This window comes from Cydia pomonella, chromosome 25, assembly GCF_033807575.1.
Source record: "Cydia pomonella isolate Wapato2018A chromosome 25, ilCydPomo1, whole genome shotgun sequence".
NCBI lineage: Eukaryota > Metazoa > Arthropoda > Insecta > Lepidoptera > Tortricidae > Cydia > Cydia pomonella.
The window spans coordinates 4,453,817-4,476,530 of record NC_084727.1 but is presented as its reverse complement, the minus strand read 5'-3'; the positions used below and the strand labels follow the sequence as shown (position 1 = coordinate 4,476,530).

Sequence of the window (22,714 nt, the reverse complement as noted above, 5' to 3'; positions counted from 1 at the left end):
CAGCAAACTGGAGAAGTGTCAACGTATAGCTATGTCCCTGTCGTCAGTTACTGAACTAAGAAACTGAATTATATATAGAGTTCGTCTAGAGGGCGTCGAGACAAGACAATTTTTCGCACAATCTATTTAAATTGAGCATTTAATTGTGTGATGTGGACGCAAAATCAAAATTAAAGGACATTTCGCCGATTCCTCTATGAAATTATGACGCTAGATGAGATTGCACAATCAAACACGGATTTAATGGATTAGATTTTCTTTTTTAAGTATTTTAGGTATTGTAGCGCCACCTATTTAAGGTTTTTTTGATGACACTTTTTGGCACATGGAGATTTCATTCTTTACCTCTACCTTCCGTACTTACGAAAGTGAGATCTACATGCAGCTCACAGAGGCACTAGTATATTTATTGACCGAAGCGACAGCGAAGGTCCCATTTTAACTCGGGCATTTTGTTTTCGAATGCCCGGATGTTCTCTTCTACTCTTATAGGAAGATTAAATAGTTTTTTTTTCAATCTAGTATATATTTTTAAAATGCGGAAGTTGGCATAAAGGACAAGCGGCAATAGCGTCTAAGGCGCATAAGACTTAGCAGTTCACTGTTATAACGACTCAACGAACTAAGTATTTTTTACGTTTACATATTCTAAGCTTAACGCGAGGTCTACAGCTCGCAGACGCAGACCCACTAGTGTTATGTTTGTTTATTAACGTATACCTACAGCGGAGAACACTACAACTTTGTTTTCATTACGGGAGTACCAAACTACCGATGTAATATGTTAATTTGCCAACGTAAATAAAACAGAAGATGAAATGTTAGAATAATTTAATAAGTAATAATATATTGAATAGAATTAACGCAACTTTCTGTCATAACAAAATAAAACCAGTTGTGCTAATTCTTAAGGAGCGTCCTGATCTGGCGAATACGCCTTTTTGCGACCATTATGTAGTAGTCAGACCAAGATAAGTTGGCAGCGATGTTGATAGCCTAGACAGGGCCAGCGTTGTTACACATCAAACAACTATGTAATTATGACGTTTACTTAACACTTGCACAGACTGGGCTACCAAAATTGCTGCCAACTTAGCTTGGTTCTGACTCTACTTTACTTTAAAGCCTCTACACCCGTTGCAACAAATGGCATGCGAGTTTAAATAATTGCCAGCTCAGTAGGCGGAATTAAATCAATCGATCGAACAATGGCCGCAATATATCGCAAATCGCATGCAATTATCGGTGACATTTGTAGAAGCCTTTATGGTTGCGTGTATAGTAAAAGCACTAATAAACGGTCGTATCAGACCGCAATTTTGACACGGTTCGAGGCTTGTTCGATCAAATCGAAGATGGTTCGCCGTACGTCCGTTAAGGACGCGGCTATGAGTGTTGGATTGGATCAAGGTCTCGCTTAGGTACGCCCGTCTATTAGCTCTATTCCTCGCCCTTTTCGCTCTTGCGGCGCATTCCACAGATGTGGACGGTCCTATAATCTTACAAACTATATAAATCGCGGCATCTGTCGGCCGCTAGACGTTCTTGGCGAGCTCCTGCGACTTGGCAATGACGTCCTCGATGGTGCCGACCATGTAAAATGCTGCTTCTGGAATGTGGTCCAGCTCTCCTCCCAGGATCTGTGATAAAATTTCACTCTTAAGCCTTCATTACATTACTATAGAAGCCGGGAAACGTAGGGTTGCAGGCTAAGTAGATATATACTACTGAGCGTAGCGAAGCCGGATAGAGATATGCGGCCGGCAACCCCGTTTTTTTTGTATACTACGTCGGTGGCAAACAAGCATACGGCCCGCCTGATGGTAAGCAGTATCCGTAGCCTATGTACGCCTGCAACTCCAGAGGAGTTACATGCGCGTTGCCGACGCTAACCCCCTCCCACCCCTCGTTGAGCTCTGGCAACCTCCGTTTCTCGCCGAAATATGTATAGTGCTTTTCTCAAACTTGCAATTAAAACAAAAAAATTGTAATCAATATGTTTTGTCGCGACCTACTCGGCTCGCCACCCTACCAGCTGTGTATAACGTTACGCGCGTAGGTCCGCGCGCCTGCGCGATGCGCCACCGCCGTTGCTTAGCAACGAATATGCACAACAGATCACTTTACTAAGCTAACTGAAAAATATTATTTGTTGATGTTTATGGGTATTATTTGTTGAAAAAACAAAAAAAGGTTGCTTTACAGTCCTAGGTGTGTAAGGCAGTATGAAATTCCTTTACATATCATCGTGTCTGGTTGTCTGGAAGAGATCGCTTTTTAGCGATAAAACCGCCTGTTGTTACCTGGTTCTATTTTCCTTTAAAAATCATTTGTAGTTTTACATGTATGTAAAATGTATAATTGTTGGTGCAATAAAGAATATTTACTTACTTACTTACTTCACTCATCTCACCTGATATGTAGTATTTCCGGACCTAAATTAACGTAAGTCATGTCATCATTTCATAGCAAGTTTGAGAAAACTATTTATTTAAAATCACGTATTCCATCAAAACACTATAAGGACAATGACAACATTCGACAAGTACAAAATACTTTGTCTCTAATTGCCAAAAACGTTAAATGATTGATATTATTGCCCTTGAACATTTTTCACAATTGAAATATTTTAACGATGTGCTAATATTTCGTGAAACGGAAAATAACTCTAGCCCGAGCCCGTTGCATCGTGTGGATCTAATTGGCCCTATTGCCAAAAATGAAAACTTACTCTCTGAAATCCCTTGATCGTCTCCTCTAGCTTCACCAGCTTGCCAATGTGCCCCGTGAATACCTCAGCCACCTGTAGGAGAAAATTGCTCAGATTTGGCTCAAAATATGTAGTCAAAATTGTATTCCTCTCGAAACACACTTAGTTTCCTCGAGGGTCAAAATAGACAAATGGAGAACATTCCCTTCTATATCGCCTTACGTTGACACCTTCAAGTTATGAATCATAGATCTAATATTTTTCTATAGATATGCAATACGCGTGCGCCCGTGAAAGACAGAACATACGCTATGTGACGAAATAAAAAACGCATCTTAAGATTCCTGACAACATACCAAACAACCGACACAATGAAGTCAGATTAATTGCAACTGTAGTCCTGCATACGAGTATGCCATTAGACAGACTTGGACGGGCTCGAGTAGGAACTAGGAACAGCTAGATCTTGTCGCCTTCTGACAGCTTATCCATACCGAATATAGCAACGATGTCCTGCAGTTTGTAGTCATATAGACGAGTAAACAGACACCTGGAAAAGTTGGTTCAAGAACTTCTGGGTACTATTACAGTACTATACACACTGTACTTCGTTTTCTAAGCATTAGAAAGAACTCTAACGAAGTCAGCGTGCAGTTTTTATCAGGCTTTTAACTTGTTAATGCCGATCATATTGCAATTATCTGATGTAGCGAAGTAGGTACTTATAATTTAATTTACTTCAAATTTACCGCAAAAAGTGCCCAATGTACAACTTCAAAGTTAAATTGCTGAAGTTCTTTCTAAAGCTAAAAAAACGAAGTGTAACCGTCTTCTGACAGCTTCTCCAGGTGAGGACGTATTTTAGCGCCAGCGCCTTATAGTTTTGTGTACAAGTGAATATTGACCTGGAAGGGCTGGGACAGGAACCGCTGGATCTTGCGCGCCCGCGCCACAGTCAGCTTGTCGTCTTCAGACAGCTCGTCCATGCCCAGGATAGCGATGATGTCCTGCAGCGACTTGTAGTCCTGTGAATAAGACGGACGCCTAAGAATTTCAGAAAAATGATAGATACCATGTATTACGATAGGTATCTTTCGAGCACCCGCCAAGTCGAGCAAAATAAACAAAGTAGGCACAGCCGTACCTTTTTTATTGAAGCCATTCAAGGCTTTTCGACTTTCGACTCCATGTAACTTCGATATGGATAAATAAGGATGCCTGTGCTTGCTAGGATTAACTATTTAACAGATTTGCGTGTTTTTCACTACAAAGGAAGAACAAAGTCAAATGAAACATCTATAAGAGCAAAAATAATTACCTCACCTTTCTCCAAAGATGTAAATAACAAAGTCAGATGGACACTACAGAAGTTTTCAAGAACAGGGCTCAAAAAAAATTGTTTTGTGGTTGTACTAAACTCTTATGACATTGAGCATTCGTGCTGCCGATAAAATCCGATGCTCATTCATTAAACGATAGTGATAATACCTATATCTACCTAGAGTCAGACCAAGCTAGGTTGGCAGCGATTTAGACAGCCCATTCGGTGCACGTGTTATTTTAAACGTCAGACTTCTATGAAATTCTGACGTTTACTTAACACATGCACTGTTTTAAGTCTATCAAAATCACTGCCAACTTATCTTGGTCTGACTCCATGTCTATGCTAGATCAGAATTTAGCACTGTATTTCTTAGATCTCAGCCTGTAGAGTTTGAGGTCTAAAACATTAAAGACCTGTAATATCTTCTGCACGCCGCGCGCAACTCCATAATGCTCAGCCCCGATGATATTCGGATCCATGACTCTGGAGGTGGAATCCAGCGGGTCCACGGCGGGGTACACGCCGAGCTCGGCGATGGCGCGCGACAGCACCGTCGTGGCATCTAGATGGGCGAAGGTGGTTGCTGGGGCGGGGTCGGTTAGGTCGTCCGCTGGCACGTACACAGCCTGAAATTATCGTTTTCTTTTATTATGTCATTAAAAATGCCAAATCATGTTTAACTGTGGCGGGAGATAACTAGCTTTAAAAAAAACGTAGAATATGCAAATCTGTTGTTGAAAATATATACCTTATTAGCTACTATGTATACGTAGTTATAAGTAGTACGTATACGAGATCCGCCAAAAAAACAAATACATTTAAGTACCAACGTTGAATTTTTTAGGATGGATCCAGTAATTTAAAAAAGTCAATACCTGCACGCTGGTGATAGATCCTGCCTTAGTTGTGGTGATACGCTCTTGCATGGTACCCATGTCGGTAGCTAGCGTCGGCTGGTAGCCCACAGCAGATGGAATACGGCCCAAAAGCGCCGATACCTAAAATTAGAAAAAAAAAAACAATAGGTACACCTGCACTTCATTTTCACTGCTTTGTTAGTCAATAGTAATACTGACTGAGTTATACTGCAGGTCCCAAAGATACCACAAAAGTATCGGGTATATTTGGTACCAAATAGCAGTGGTGGTGGCTTTTGTAACAGCTGTATCCTAGTGGATTTAAACGCACTAAGGCTGGAATAGATTGTTCTCAAAATGTATTTATGCAATATCATTTGATATTTAGCAGTTACTCTTCGGTAAAGGTACAGCTAGGTGTATCGCAACTAAGTGGCCCAATCCAACCGGTCTGGCCTAGTGGGTAGTGACCCTGCCTATAAAGCCGATGGTCCCGGGTTCAAATTCAAATACTGGTAAGGGCATTTATTCGTGTGATGAGCATGGATATACCCTCAACACAAGCCTTATTGAGCTTACTGTGGGACTTGGTCAATTTGTGTAACCATGTCTTATAAAAAAAAAAACTTTGCATATTAGTGTATGTCCGAGTAAAACGGAAGTTGTTGTTCGCAGCACGGCTTACTCGTCATTAATTATATTATTTAACACAGTGAGCGTGACGCATTACAACCGTATTGGCTCAGTTTCATTGGTCGATTACTCGGTCGATATAAAGCTTGCGGGGAGTCCCCGAAGGCGGTATAACAACTAGTGTAACACATAAGTCGATAGCTCGGTCGATATACAACACGCGGGTGACTCCCTGCAGGCGGTAAGGTGTATGGTGTATAACGACTAGTGAAACTCATAATGGCATGCATTTTGGAAATCTCCCGCATCCCGCATCGACCAATAAAACTGAGCTATACCTCGGCGCCGGCCTGAGTGAAACGGAATATGTTGTCGATGAACAGCAGCACGTCCTGTCCCTCTTTGTCGCGGAAGTGTTCGGCGAGGGTCAACCCGGTGAGGGCGACACGTTGCTACCGTACCTCGAAGCCGACCTGAGTGAAACGGAAGGTGTTGACGATCAGCAGCATGTCCTGTCCCGTCTTGTCACGGAAGTGTTCGGCTAGCGTCAGCCCAGTGACGGCGACTCGTCACAACCGTCCCTCAGAGTCGGCCTGAGTGAAACGGAAGATGTTCACGACGAACAGCAGCACGTGCTGTCCCTCCTTGTCGCGGAAGTGTTCAGCGAGCGTCAGCCCGGTGAGAACGACACGTGACTACCGTACCTCGGAGCCGGCCTGGGTGAAACGGAAGATGTTGTCGATGAACAGCAGCACGTCCTGTCCCTCTTTGTCACGGAAGTGTTCGGCGAGGGTCAACCCGGTGAGGGCGACACGCGCGCGTGCGCCGGGTGGCTCGTTCATCTGTCCGTATACCAGCGCCACCTGTTGATCACAAACTGAATACCTGTGGTAATTGCACAGGGTAATAGTATCCGAAGTATATAACGTTTCCGAACGCATATTTTAAACTTTTCCGCGCCACATCAATGAAGTAATAAAATGTCATCATAGCCATTTCAAAAATTTAAAGTAACTAGATATATTCAATTAAATGTGATAAATACTTTTAGATGTGCTAAATGAGAATAAATTTAAATGTATGTAATTAAATTGTATAAGTTATATCATTAAATATTAGTATTATTAACATAAGATGGACAGAATATAACATAGGTATAAGTATAGAAGTAAGACATTGTATTGTAATGCCCTCACAGGGTAGCATGTACTATACCTAAGAAATTATATTTAACACCATGTATCCTGATGCATTACTGTACATGTATACAATAAATAAATACAAATACAAATACAAAATTGCACGTAAATAACTCGTATAATAAATATCAAGTCGTGGCGTGTGGGGTACGAAATGGGGCCTTTATATCAAGTCAATGGCGGCGAAAAGGTTAAAAATAATATGTAATGTCAAATAGGCGACCACACCCTCTTGTTTTGTCTTGGTAACGATGACTCGTTGTAAGAATAGAATAAATAAATAAATACCAAGTGTTCCTTCAAAATTTAGTTTAAGTAAAAACCACCAAATACTACATAGCGCAGTCGGTAGGATCTTTTGGAATTTATTAAATATTAAGATATTCTTATAGCGAGTACTTATCATTACGAAGGCTAACTTAAACCTTCTCAACCAATACCTGATTTGAGAGCTAATAATAATATTATACTTTGAACCATAGACAATCTTTAAAGGGCTTATTAGATCCATCGTGTCGGACGACTAACGAGCGCAAGCGACGTCGGGCCTGGTGTCGAGCCCGATAACTCTTGCAAGAATCATTTGGCGTTTCACGAAATATCAGAATATCGTTCATAACATTTGAAATGTAAAAAAAGCGGCCAAGTGCGAGCCGGACTCGCGCATGAAGGGTTCCGTACAATTTAAGACGTATTATAAAAAAATCTTCTTACTAGATCTTGTTCAACATTTTACCACTTTGGACACACATTTTACCACTTTGGAAGTGTCTCTCGCGCAAACTATTCAGTTTAGAAAAAAATGATATTAGGAACCTAAATATCATTTTTGAAGACCTATCCATAGATACCCCACACGTATATGTTTGATGAAAAAATTTTTTTTTAATTTTATGACGTATTATAAAAAAACTACTCACTAGATCTCGTTCAAACCAATTTTCGGTGGAAGTTTGCATGGTAATGTATATCATATATTTTTTTAGATTTTTCATTCTGTTATTTTAGAAGTTACAGGGGGGGGACACACTTTTTTTCACTTTGGAAGGTTCTCTCGCGCAAACTATTCAGTTTAGAAAAAAATGATATTAGAAACCTTAATATCATTTTTGAAGACCTATCCATAGATACCCCACACGTATGGGTATGATGAAAAAATTTTTTTTTTTAATTTCATGACGTATTAAAGAAAAACTACTTACTAGATCTCGTTCAAACCAATTTTCGGTGGAAGTTTACATAGCAATGTATATCATATATTTTTTTAGATTTTTCATTCTGTTATTTTAGAAGTTACAGGGGGGGGGACACACATTTTACCACTTTGGAAGTGTCTCTCGCGCAAACTATTCATTTTAGAAAAAAATGATATTAGAAACCTCAATATCATTTTTGAAGACCTATCCATAGATACCCCACACGTATGGGTTTGATGAAAAAAGATTTTTTGAGTTTCAGTTCTAAGTATGGGGAACCCCCAAAATTTATTGTTTTTTTTCTATTTTTGTGTGAAAATCTTAATGCTGTTCATAGAATACATCCACTTACTAAGTTTGAACAGTACAGCTCTTATAGTTTCGGAAAAAAGTGGCTGTGACAGAATCGGACAGACAGACGGACATGACGAATCTATAAGGGTTCCGTTTTTTGCCATTTGGCTACGGAACCCTAAAAATAGTTCAAGTGCAAAAATACCATACTTTTAAGCACCGGCGGCAGGATGGGTGTAATAAGCCCAAGCAAGGAGTTATTGACAGGGAAGAGGTTTAAAATCTAAGAAAAATCTGGCTATAAATTTTATATCTAATTTATTTATATTTATTTTAAACTTTATTGCACAGTTACAGGAATAACGTACAATAGGCGGACTTAATTCCTTGAGGCATTCTCTACCAGTCAACCACAGTACACTTGCACAGTCTGTGCTGTCAATCGTTGTAGAGTTATCTTGATATAACTCATCATAATCGTTGTTGAGTTATCTTGATATAATCACTGCCATCTGACTGATCATCAGATAGTCGTCTCGTGCCGTCCAGCAACATCTACTCAAAGGTGCGTAGACAAGATGCCAATCATCGACGCTCCGTAGCTTTCTGTCGCACTAATATGGAAGAGTGATTGAAAGATGTGTTATACGCAAACACCGGATCGACGGGAGCAAATCTGAACTGACGTTTAATAGTGCGAGGACAAATTAAATTAATTTTATTACTTGATATCGATAAAAATGACGTACAACCGTTGTGTAATTTTAAGAATGTGAATTACACATAAATAAACATTATGAGCAATTAACCTTTTTAATATTTTATATAATTGTCATAATATACAATCCACATTTTTTCCTCATTTTCTGACTTTAATCTTCGTCGCCTGGGCGAGAATATCCATTTTAGCCAACTGAATGACCTTTCTAGGTTAACTGTGGTAATTGGTGCAAATTCAAATAATTTATAGTGTTGATAATATGTAACTCACGCCACTCGCCTTTTTTGACCCACTTGTACCTACAACGTTGCATAAAATACTATAAAGGATTTGGTATGAGAAAACTTTTTTCGTGACATATGAATTTTACATTTTTACATTGCAAAAGTAAGTCGTATCTCTATGGTCAGTTTTCCATGAAAATGAACGACGTTTTTTCTTGCGAGGCATTTTTAACCGACTTTAAAAAAAAAACAAAAAGATAGGCGTAATTAATCGGAATGCTAAATAATATTGTTGTACTGAATTAATTATTCAATCAAATTTCAATTTTCAATACTTGTCACAAGTGACTCGACACCGTCAATGTCAGATATCGGTTGTTTATACTTGTGACAAGTATAAATGAAAGAGGTTTGCACACAATTAAATGTATTCAAACTTAGCCATTAGTCATTTTGATAATAATGGATAAAACTGTTTTTTACGATGTCGATAAATTTAGTCGATTTTTAATTAATCACTAGCACTGGTGCACTTTTGCCCCCGTCAATCCGGTGTTTGTTATACGCTACGCTACGGAGCTTGAACGATTGGCATCTTGTCTACGAACCGAGATGTCAATTTGATTGTACAGTCAGCGTCAAATAGTTTGTAGCAGTCAAAGTGGCCAATTAGTTCGGTACACCATACTAAATATATGGTGTACCGAACTAATTGGCTACTTTGGTTGCTACTAAGTATTTGACGCTGACTGTACAAGACTGTAACATACCTAAGAGACACATTGCGATGTTGTATATGTTTTACACTTTCCATACCTTCGACGACTTGTAGTCATCCTTGATGACCCCGCCCACTTTCATCTCGTTGTAAAGGTCGTTGCCCTCTCGGGTGCGCTCCCCCACGCCGGCAAACACCTGCCGACACATGCCAACCAATAAACACCGCTGCAACGCATAAATAAATAGTAATAGTAGTAGTAGTAGGTATGTGATGACCGCGAGTTATCTTAAATGCTCCATCTATGTTCTTAACCGTTGGTTCCTGGAACAGAAGCACCTGAAGTGGTCCGCGATCTTTTATGAACAGAGTAAGCCTTATTGACTGTATTCGTCATAGGTCATGTCACTTCCAAAGTGAGGCAGGACCACTCGACAATACTTATGTTTTTTGTCAGGCAGCTAGTTGGTTAATAACCGGCCAAGAGCATGTCGGGCCACGCTCAGTGTAGGGTTCCGTAGTTACTCTTCCGTCACAATAAGCTAAACTGGAGCTTAAAGTATAGTAAATTGTTAACCAAGGGATGACACGGTACCTTTCACCCGAGTTAAACAAATAGGCAAATTTGCATAATCAGTACCTAATTAAAGTAAGTCTTTTTACTATGAAGGGAAAACTTTTTGCTATAACTCAAAAACAGCTAAACTGATCATATCCGCTATAGTTTTCATTTAATGTCTTTCTTAAGCTCTACTTCCACGATTTTTTTCATATTTTTTGGACCTATGGTTCAAAAGTTAGAGGGGGGGGACACATTTTTTTTTCTTTCGGAGCGATTATCTCCGAATATATTCACTTTATCAAAAAATGTTTCTTGAAAACCCCTATTAGTTTTGAAAGACCTTTCCAACGATACCCCACACTCTAGGGTTGAAGCGAAAAAAAAATTCACTCCCACTTTACGTGTAGGGGAGGTACCCTAAAAAAAAAATTTTTTTAGATTTTATTGTACGACTTTGTCGGCTTTATTGATTTATATATCCATGCCAAATTTCAGCTTTCTAGCACTAACGACCACGGAGCAAAGCCTCGGACAGACAGACAGACAGACAGACAGACAGATAGACAGACGGACATGGCGAAACTATAAGGGTTCCGTTTTATGCCATTTGGCTACGGAACCCTAAAAACCATTGATATAGACAGTAGAATATTTACTTACAGAGAAGCCACCATGCGCCTTGGCCACGTTATTGATCAGCTCCATGATGAGCACCGTCTTGCCAACGCCGGCGCCGCCGAAAAGACCGATTTTCCCACCTGCAAAACAAGAAGTACCCACAATTATTGCACGAATCGCGTGCGAAGACTTCGCGCCAGATATTTTATTTTTCGCACCTTGATTTTGCTGACGCTGTCTCAAAATTGTAACCCGAGAGCCACAGAACACAACACGCAAGCGTCGTGCATGCATGATCGACACTGGGGCAAATATTTCAAAAGTACCTAAAGATAGGCCCCGTTCATATAACGCCGAGCAAACATGGGCACCAATGAAATGTGACCAAACGTCGTTTGCGCACCAATTTTCTGGCCCATTTCGTAGTGCCCGAAAGGCCCGTCTTTACGAATTAAAATATATAAGTCGATGCGCTGATACCGGTCGTTAAACATTTGTTTTATAACCCTTACCTAACCCTGACGTAGGAATGTCGCGATGATTATTATGACGTTTCGTTAACGTTCATTGTGTACTGTGTTACGAACGAACACAAGTTCGTAACGTTCATTCACGAAAACGATTATTATACGTTAGTCGTTAAGGGTTGATCAATAATCATCTCGAAAAATCTCAAGCGTTCCTGACACATAGCAGCCCATCGCCACGCCAGCAAGTCACAAATCGATGATGAAAGCATGAGCATGAGTTGCGTTCTCGCGCGCGAGTCCATACTTGAAGTCGCGAGAACGCAACTCATGCTAGCCGTTCGTTTGATATAAAGACATGATTACCTTTGACGTAAGGCGCCAGTAGGTCCACCACCTTGATGCCGGTGGCGAGGATCTCCTGCTCAACCGACATCTCCACGAAGGGTGGAGCGTCCGCGTGTATGGGCGCAAAAACGTCAGTCTCTATGGGGCCTCGCTCATCTGAAACAGGTTTATAACAATTATTGAGACGTATTAAATTGTTTTTTTTTTGCAAGTAAGCAAAGTTGTATAACCCCTCGTTAATGTTGAGATTCGAGCGAGCGAAAAAATCCATACTTGTACCATGCGTGTAGAAAAAGTGGAATCTTAAAGCATCGACGACTAGATGCTGTCTCTTTACATAGCTCTCATTACATATATATGTCTATAAAGGGATTTAATAAATAGGCACACAATAGTTTCCACACCAAGCCTGAGAATGATGGGCACGCTACGTGAAGAGTGCCCCCCAGCCAGCCTAAGCCCGTCCAGAATCGCAAAATCTTCCTGGTATCTCCATAGGCTTTCTCAAATAACCGGCTTATCGAGAATTTGGACTCTCTTAGTAGCAAGAAGGGGTTAGTTACTTACCAATAGGTTCCCCAATGACATTAATGATTCGTCCAAGTGTGGGAGCGCCCACAGGTATGGTGATCGGCGCACCGGTGTCTATGATTTCCTGTCCCCGGACCAGACCCTCGGTACCGTCCATGGCGATGGTCCGGACCGCGTTGTCACCCAGGTGCTGAGACACTTCGAGGATGAGCCTCGGGGCTGGAGGTGACAAGTCAAATTGGTATGGTTACTCGTTACCACAGTCATATTTCAATGAGAATGTCTTCTAACAGGTTGTGCGTGTTGGAGGAACTACCAGACTACCACATCATGACCAGAATTGAAATGAAATAAGCTCCTCCTAACATTATCTCCTCTAAACATGTGCTGCCCGTTTACGCACGCACCCTTGTGCATTGTAGGGTCTGCCTTCTAGTGGTCTACATCAATAACTTAATCTTACCAATGAATATACTTCGCGTTCGCCTAAAGAACGGACGCTTGGCACGAGGAATACATTGACCTGCCTCTCTATCTCTCTATCACACGCACGTAATTAAATAGCTTCTCCTATCATAATGCCAACGGTCAATAACACTGTGCTAGCGGGACAGCAATAAAATTGTGCGTGTGCAATAGAGATAGGAACAGACGGGTCATTGGTACGAAATCCCTCTTGCTCAGCGTCCTTTCTTTACAATTCATGGACGATCCCCTATAGGAACTAAATCTAATCAAACACATAATTTGTTCACATAATTCTGGGGATTAACACATTCAGTGCCAGCGCAAGCTATGTGCTACAAGCGTAAAAAAACAGTATTGTAGCGAAAAGCGCCTGCGAACCGAGAACCCGGCTAGCGGGTCGCCGACAGTCAATGTGTTAATAAGTAGAGCAGGATAAAGGAAACTACAGAAGAGAGGATTCATACTAACTTCTTCCGGGTACTTCAAGAGCATTGAGAATCAGCGGGAGGCCCTTGTCGAATTGCACATCAACTACAGCGCCGATCACTGTAAACAGACAATTATTTTCTTCATTTGGAGTCTGGAGGCAGCGAAACAGTATATTAAAAATGCTCTAAATTTACTTGGTGATTTAATAAAGCTATATCTTTAGAACACTAAAACGGCGACAATATTCGTCAAATGAAAGAAATGTGAATCTCCGAAATCAGTCCATCTGTTTCAGAGCTACTGTGCCACATACAGACACAGGCATTGGCGTCAAACTTATAAAACCTCTCTTTTTGCGTCGGGAGGTCAAAAATTGTAACGTGCATCTTTGTAAAATGGGGCAGAGATCTTTCAAATAATATCTGACACATACCAGCTATAATCCTTCCAGTAGCCCCACCACCTGCAGCTTTCGGTGGCCCTTTGCTTGGAGCTGCCGCTTTCGCCTCTCCTCCCGAGGCTGCTTTGGGAGCCTCCTTCATCGCCGGAGGCGCTTTCTCTCCACTACAAGCCTCCTTCTTGCTCGGTCTGACTTCAGCAGGCATGATCACAGACGTCAGAGGCTCAGACCAGCTACAAGAAGGCGACAGGTCTCCAAATCCAGACGCCGTACGGCTAAAAGGATCTGCAATAGCTAAAGTAGGTTCCAGCTCTACGCGATCCTCTATTCTGCAGCTCTCGAAGGTCGACATGGATCGTTCCCAAGGTGTTTTCTGAGGAGGCGTTCGAGTGAAAGGGCTGCTGTCGCTAGGAGTTGCCATACTAGGAGTAGCAACCGGTGTCTCTGATGTAACTTGTTCGAGATCGCGCGGAAGAATCGGTCGTGTTGTAGGATAGTTTTTTGTATCTGTTGGAACTGCTGCTCGGTAACTGTGACCGGGAGCACCACCTAACGTCTCAACATTGACAGCCGGGCGGTTAGAAGCTGATGTTAAAGGAACACCTTCGAAATCTTGAGCAGTTATATTCGGATTTGAAGAGGCGAGGGGAATTTGTGGTACAGATTTTGGGTCAAAGTCAGCGTCTACCGCTGTCACGTTCATGGGGCTCATAGGGCCGAGCGTTAAGTCCTCGTTGTCGTAGTTGTGGAGGGGAATTTCACGGTCTATACGTTCTTCTCCGGCCATAGATACGAACTTCGTTGGATTATTGTGGATCTGTGGACTTTGTGGACTTCGTGGAGCTTGTGGACCCCGTGGACCTCGTGAACCCTGTGGACCCTGTAATGGTATCTTATCATTAGTAGTACTTTGCTCTAGGGAACCACCTATACCTATATTTATAATACTGAAGCCTTTTAGTCTTAATTAAGACTTAAGTGCCCAACATAAAAAAACCGGTCAAGCGCGAGTTCTTTTTACTCGCGCACCGAGGGTTCCGTACAAACTTTGAATTATCTCTTGTAACTATAAAGGTGAAAGACTTTTGATCAGAAGTACCTATACTAATTATAATTGAGTACAGCGTCATCTATCGGCAAATTGTCTAATTTGCGCGATGTAATGCATGCACATATGTTGGGTTTTCGACGATAATTCTCTATCATGTGAAGGGATATCAGAAATTGTTCTTATATTTGAAAAAAGGTGTCTTTAATGTTATCTCATAGAAATTTCAAATGTAATAAACACACGTAAAGTTGGTTAAAGTTAAAGTTAAATGATGATGAAAACAAAAATGTTTTTTGTTCATTAAAAAAAAAGTCATCAAGATAGAGGTCTGACTATATTTTTCCTGTAAATTTTATAGTAATGTTAATATGATGTAAAAAAATCTTAATTTTTCTTCGCTAAACTTCGAAGATAAGGACCCCCCCTTATCCCCAGACACATTGAAAGTATTTTTTTCACATTTTCCTTCATAAATCAATTCTTTTCCACTACTAAAAAATAATAAAAAATTGTTTTGGAATGGTCAATTTGAGCTCTTTCAAATGATACCCCACTTGACCTAGTCACTAGACTTTGAAATTTTGCCCCCTTTTCATATTGGGCATTTCCCATAGTTATTAAAAGTAAAATAAAAAAAAATACTTTCCATGTGTCTGGGTTAGCCTTGTTCATAACTATTCCAAATTTCAAATCGATAGCTTAAGTGGTTTTCGAGATATTTAGCGATCTGACAGACAGACAGACAGACGGACGGACGGACAGAGTCGCACCCTAAGAGTTCCTTTTGTACCTTTTTGGTACGGAACCCTAAAAAATGTTAAAGGGTTAAACTTTGGTATTCTTAAGATCTATACAACACTGACCTTTTCTACCTGCGGCGGTGGTGTCAGGTCCAGAGGACGAGTCAAGCCCAGGGGTGGTGGAGGTGGCTGATGGAGTGGACCCAGGTTATCGGCAGACGAAGCTGCGGCCGTCAAGGGGGTGATCGGAACGGCTTTTTGATATATCTAAACGAAGGGAAAAATGGAATAGAAGACATGTTACTAGTTGTCTAACCCTTAGAACGCCAGGAACCCTTAACCCTTTTCCAGGCTGCGCTAATCTAAAAGGTTTTTCCAAAACATCCATATTCATCCTAAAGAGGGCTACCGCGTTTGTGTAGGTTTACCACAGTTATGAATAAGGAGTGAAAATTCACGTTAAAAAAGCTTGTACCCCCCAAAAATACTATGCATTTGACATTTTGAAAGACCTCCGTCTACATCAGCGCCCCTAATAGCGGCGAAATTAAACGCGGTAGCCCTCATTACCTATACATTTAGGTGTGTACATATTTTTGGCACTTTCGTGTCGCTATTCAATACCTTCGCCTTACCCAGTAGACCATTACTTCGCCAAAAATATGACTCACACGCCAACATCATTTGTATCGGTACCAGGGATCGGAAACCGGTATTTTTTCTATGGGAACGAATACGGTATTTTTTCGTTCTTTGTTAATTATTTCATTTCTAATCGGGCAATCTAATAATACGAAGTCGTTATCTAAAAACACAACCGAGTCCTATATTTGGAGTATAAAATAAACCGAAAAGTTTTTCCAAAAAACCGGTTCCGGACTCTGATCGGTACTAAGCTACAATAAGAGGCGCTAACATAAGGTACAAGTAGATAAATACCTTATGGATAGTATAATCTTAAAGTAACTCAATACATAGGTATAACGTGGATAATGATGTGGATAAGAAAGAAAGCAAATACATTTATTTAACGCCACAACACATTACATTTGGAAAAAAGAACATACAGAGAAAGAAAAACATTGGACGCTAAAATAGGATCCCCACTCAGCATAACGCCGCGGCAACCCGTGGCCCTGGTTTTCAGTGGCATAAGCGTGGTTCACTTCACAGATAATCGCAGCTCTAGAAGTGGAAATGCCTCACCCAATGTTTTCTATCATAGTGTTCAATGGCGGGTCAGATGGAATTTATCCTAAGTACTTAAGGTAAAGTGGGGTAAGACAAACATAGTTTATTTCAAATATCATGTAGCATGTTATCATGTATAATGTATATTGATTTAAATCAACACGATTTTCATTCATAATTTTAAAACTAAATACCGTCGTCGTCGTTATCATGTACTTGGCGCAAAAAATTTGGTTACGCTCGAAAAACAGTTATTTTTAAACCGATTTTTATGAGAACAGTTCTTGTCAAATTAACCGATTTAGAACAAAAACCGGTTTCTTCCTATGTCGATGTCTATGTTTACCTGGCACACCACTAGGGCGACCGACCGTTGCGTCGCTCGTTGAATAAACCGTTTTTTAGATTACAATAAAGTTATTAAAACGTTCGCGTTATATAAAAGCTACAAGATGGGGCGGCATCATGGTTCCATTTTTATCACTTGTCACTATGCCCGTCACTTTCGCACTTACATACTTCTTAGAACGGGACACGTATGGTGACAAATGATAAAGAGCCGACTATCTTAGCCCTACTGGGATGGTTAGAGTAGCGCTACCTCGTTTTACGCATAATAGGCACAATGGTTGCCGATTTGCAGAAAATGCCCAGAAGAACTAAGTAGATAACTACTAAGATAACGACCGGTCTGACCTAGTGGGATAGTGACCCTACTGCCTATGAAGCCGATGGTCCTGGACTCGAATCCCGGTAAGGGCATTTATTTGTTTGATGAGCACAGATATTTGTTCCTGAGTTATGGATGTTTTCTATGTATAAAAATATATATTATATATTTATAAGTATATTATAAAATACCATTGTCAGAGTACCCAAAACACGAGCTTTCTTGGCTTACAGTGGGACTTAAGTCCATTTTATTAAGAATAATATTTATTTAATATTAATAATGTTTATAATGTTAATAATAATTCAATTCAATTCAATTTTTTTATTATTTCGGACCATGTCCATAGTGTTAGTATACATTCCCTTAATCCTATGTTAGTTAACTACTATACTAACTCATAATAAATTATACACTAAGCCTCTGGATCCCATATGTACTCCCTCCCAGTGTTTCCAGAAGGCGCAAGCAGGCGATTCTAACACTAGGCGCAAGAGGCTGTTGGAACTGTCCCGCACGCGACGCATCAGGGAGGCAGTCCTTTTGCGTATTATTGCACCAAAGCAATCAGTGCGCGCCTCCGCGAACATACCTGACGCGCTGCAAAAGCGAGGCAGTCCCAACAACATCCTGAACCCATTGTTGTACTGGACGCGCAGGGCATTGAGGTCCCTTTTAGTATAATTTGTCCACAGACTGCACGTGTAAAAGGTCTGGCAAAATGCTTTAAATAGCGTTATTTTGACATTCCCATTACATCGTGCAAACCTGCGAGGCAACATATTACAACGTACCGCCAATGCCCTGCGCTCCCTCTCTATGTCTACGTCGTCCTGGAGATTATCGGTCACCCAGTGTCCGAGATACTTAAAGCGCGTTACCCTTTTAAGAGCGATACCACACAAGCTGACAGGTGGTAGTACGTCAAAGGCCTTGTTACCTGCTTTAAAAACTAACAGCTCGCTCTTACTGGTATTGTACCTCAGACCATGAGCGACCGCATAATCTTCACACACCTTTAGGAGTTTCACTAGCGCACTGATTGATGGACACAGCAGCACCATATCATCTGCGTAGCTAATGTTGTTCACCGTGGTGCCACCTACCGAACATCCGATATTCGTGCTGCTGAGTCCAACAATCAGCTCATCCATGTACAGATTGAATAAGCGCGGTGAGGTAAGTCCACCCTGCCTCACCCCGCACTCCAATCTGTACACGTCCGAGTGCGCGCCCGCCCATCTCACCTGGTTGGTTTGATGCCCGTACTAATACCGAAACAGGTTAATCACCTCCCTCAGAGTGCTAGTTCTCTTTTCCATCTTATCCCATAATATATCATACGAAACTGTATCGAACGCCATCGATAGGTCCAAAAAGCAGGTAATGACGGGAGTTTTCCCTTCAACATAATACTTAACGGATAAATAATGTTTATTTATTAAGTGTTAGTCTTGCCCCGGAGATAGTCTTATCCCACCTTACCTTATAGCAACTACTTTCCACCCCTGGCAGGGATTTGTGGATTACCCTTTGAACGCTTTATGTCATAAACACAAACATGACTCAAACGCCAAGGTCCCGGGCGCAAGGGAGCTAATGTAAACCTTAATCGAAAGTGTGAAGGTTACTTTGACCGTTCGCCATAACAGCTATAGTTGTCCTTAGCGCTGTGGGTATGACTATTAACGACGACTTTAGGTGTTCTTGGCATTCAAAAGGTTAATACCTACTGTTTTCCCCTGCTGGATTTTTTACTTAGTAAACTGTTTACATATGTAAACTGTCATTCGATAGAGTGAAAGAAAAGCCATTAATAAAAATAAACGTATTTATTTCGTAAACCAAAATTTTTACAAATACCTTAAACAGAAGTATATAAAAAACATTACATAGGTACTTAAATGATTTATTGCCAAGCATAAAGCTTGCAGAAACCAACCAAAAGCAAATAACAACACATTTGGTTCACGAATAATTTCACTCTAGCGTATGACAACATCACAATTTGTACCTAATAAAACTCGCATTTTAACTAACTTCTTGCAATAGCGGCTACTTGGCAATAAATAATCTAAACAAGGCCACGAAAGTTACGTTATTTTTAAATAAAAAATCTAGTAAATGATTAAATTGTATCTCGCTTAAAAGACCTTTGAGTCTCAGTTTCATTGCAAGAAAATTCAGTTTTTCTAAAATTTTAAGCTTCGTTTACATGTTTACTTAAATCAGCTATTACAGTAAACAGAAGCTATGGATGTTTGAACTTCTTCCAAAGCAATTGAAACTGACTATATTTTGGCAGCATCGAAATATACTTCTGCAAAATAGGTTTAAGGCCTTTCAAGAGCTCGTAATACGTCAGATAATGCGCTAGGTCCGGCATGGGGACGAGTTTTTTGGTGCCTTTGGGGACTACCTTGTCGATGTTAGGGGGTTTCTGCTGGATCTTGGGGGAGGCGTAAGGCCGGGGGTTGGGGCGCTTGGGCTCATTGTCGGAACTGACGTCGCGGAGGTCGGGCAGCTCGCCCTCGTTGTCGCGCGGCGGGATGGTCACCTCGCGGCGCGGCGCTTGGAACGGGCGGTGCCGGGCTGTGGGAGGAAGATTACATTAGTACAAGAGTCGGACATCTTGGCTGGTCAACAAGGGAACAAGTCAAATAATTTTATGAAATATTTTTAGATATCTCTTATAATATGCAAATTATTGTTCCACTGTAGACAATCTATTAGTTAAAAGACAAGAAAACAAGAAGGACGAGGCAGGCACGTTGCTCTTTTGGGCGTTTCGAAGCTTTCATCAAAATCAATTTGGCTTAGATCTTGGTATAATAGTTTTCGAGTCATCAGGATATATTATTATGTGGCAGGGCGATTGCAACAATAAGGCAAATTAGTATAACAATAAGCCAAAGTAGTTGCATTTGTCCTATAGTTGCAGTCAGGGATCGGAACCGATTTTTTGCAAAAACATCGAAATAACCATATATTTCGGTTTATTTTATACTCAAAATGTAGGACTCAGTTGTGTTTTTAGATAACGACTTCGTATTATTAGATTGCCCGATTAGGAATGAAATAATTAACAAAGAACGAAAAAATACCGTTTTCGTTCCCACACAAAAGATACCGGTTTCCGATCCCTGGTTGCAGTTAACCTGGCTGGCTTTATGAAAATAACGTTAATTGTTATATTACTTATAACCCAAACTTTCCGTAAAATAAAAAATCTCAGGAGCACAAAGCACTGTCTTATTTCAGAGAGAATCATAGGGTAACTGTTTTACGCTAATACTAGTGTTGGTGAAGACCAGAGTCCTATGAGTCCTCTGCTTTGAAACTTGACTCAGTTTTTCAGACTCACATATTAAGTCTAAAGTCGAGTTCTTTTCAATTTGTAAGTGACCTGAGTCTTTTGTAAAGACTTGAGTTCTTTTCAGAGAACTCACAATTTTTTTGTTAGTGAAATTTCGAAATGCATTGTTAGGGTTCCGTAGCCAAATGGCAAAAAACGGAACCCTTATAGATTCGTCATGTCCGTCTGTCTGTCCGATTCTGTCACAGCCACTTTTTTCCGAAACTATAAAAGCTATACTGTTCAAACTTGGTAAGTAGATGTATTCTATGAACCGCATTATGATGTTCACACAAAAATAGAAAAAAAAACAATAAATTTTGGGGGTTCCCCATACTTAGAACTGAAACTCAAAAAATCTTTTTTCATCAAACTCATACGTGTGGGGTATCTATGGATAGGTCTTTAAAAATGATATTGAGGTTTCTAATATCATTTTTTTCTAAACTGAAAAGTTTGCGCGAGAGACACTTCCAAAGTGGTAAAAAGTGTGTCCCCCCCCCCATAACTTCTAAAATAACAGAATGAAAAATCTAAAAAAAAAATATGATATACATTGCCATGCAAACTTCCACCGAAAATTGGTTGGAACGAGATCTAGTAAGTAGTTTTTTTTTAATACGTCATAAAAATTAAAAAAAAAAAATTTTTTCATCAAACCCATACGTGTGGGGTATCTATGGATAGGTCTTCAAAAATGATATTTAGGTTTCTAATATCATTTTTTTCTAAACTGAATAGTTTGCGCGAGAGACACTTCCAAAGTGAAAAAATGTGTGTCCCCCCCCCTGTAACTTCTAAAATAACAGAATGAAAAATCTAAAAAAAATATATGATATACATTGCCATGCAAACTTCCACCGAAAATTGGTTCGAACGAGATCTAGTAAGTAGTTTTTTTTTAATACGTCATAAAAATTTAAAAAAAAAAAATTTTTCATCAAACCCATACGTGTGGGGTATCTATGGATAGGTCTTCAAAAATGATATTTAGGTTTTTAATATCATTTTTTTCTAAACTGAATAGTTTGCGCGAGAGACACTTCCAAAGTGAAAAAATGTGTGTCCCCCCCCCCCTGTAACTTCTAAAATAACAGAATGAAAAATCTAAAAAAAATATATGATATACATTACCATGCAAACTTCCACCGAAAATTGGTTTGAACGAGATCTAGTGAATAGTTTTTTTTTAATACGTCAATAAATTAAAAAAAAATTTTTTTCATCAAACCCATACGTGTGGGGTATCTATGGATAGGTCTTCAAAAATGATATTTAGGTTCCTAACATCATTTTTTTCTAAACTGAATAGTTTGCGCGAGAGACAGTTCCAAAGTGGTAAAATGTGTGTCCAAAGTGGTAAAATGTTGAACAAGATCTAGCAAGTATATTTTTTTTTAATACGTCTTAAATGGTACGGAACCCTTCATGCGCGAGTCCGACTCGCACTTGGCCGCTTTTTTTTAAGTTATATTCGTGGATAAGGTACACAAAAATCATACAATAACGCATAACTTATTTACTGTTAGGTATTTAAATAAAACCTATAAAATTGTCGACGAAGTCTATATGGCTTGAGTCCTTCTGAGTTGCTCTGAAAAAAGACTCAATAAAGGACTCGCCTCCAGACTTAGGAAAATATTTAAAGCGCCGAGTCTCGTAAAAACTAGTAGAGTTCTTCAAATCCAGACTCAAAAGACTGGAGTTCTTTGCAGCAATACTAATACTAGCACTCAAAAGAAAGGGATGAGTATAGTTTTTATACTGACAAATTGGGTTTGCCAGACTACAGGTACCACTTAGATAATAAATAAAAAAACTTACTATAATTTGTACAAAGATTAAATCCAAATTTCGACAGCCTCATGTTTAACATTACACAATTATTTATGGGTAATTAAATGTTTTTTTTACTGAATATTGTGAAAAAGGTAAACTGTTGGGTTTGTGTAATTTTCTTGGTGGATGACAAGTGTCATTTGGAAACAAATTGTTTTGAGTTTTGGAA

General features: G+C 40.0%; 1 protein-coding gene across 1 annotated transcript; it reads right to left on the bottom strand.

The window, feature by feature from the left end:
- Window positions 1-814: 814 nt before the first annotated feature.
- LOC133531261 (ATP synthase subunit beta, mitochondrial-like) lies at window positions 815-22,714 on the bottom strand. Its single transcript, XM_061869392.1, has 15 exons — window positions 22,531-22,714; window positions 19,771-19,943; window positions 15,614-15,757; window positions 13,733-14,579; window positions 13,339-13,416; window positions 12,439-12,621; window positions 11,890-12,027; window positions 11,099-11,196; window positions 9,975-10,073; window positions 6,229-6,387; window positions 4,910-5,032; window positions 4,448-4,660; window positions 3,616-3,735; window positions 2,732-2,803; window positions 815-1,640 (listed from the first exon to the last, which is right to left on the bottom strand). The coding sequence occupies exons 1-15, from the start codon at window positions 22,580-22,582 to the stop codon at window positions 1,536-1,538; spliced, it is 2,604 nt and encodes an 867-aa protein (XP_061725376.1). The 5' UTR covers window positions 22,583-22,714; the 3' UTR covers window positions 815-1,535.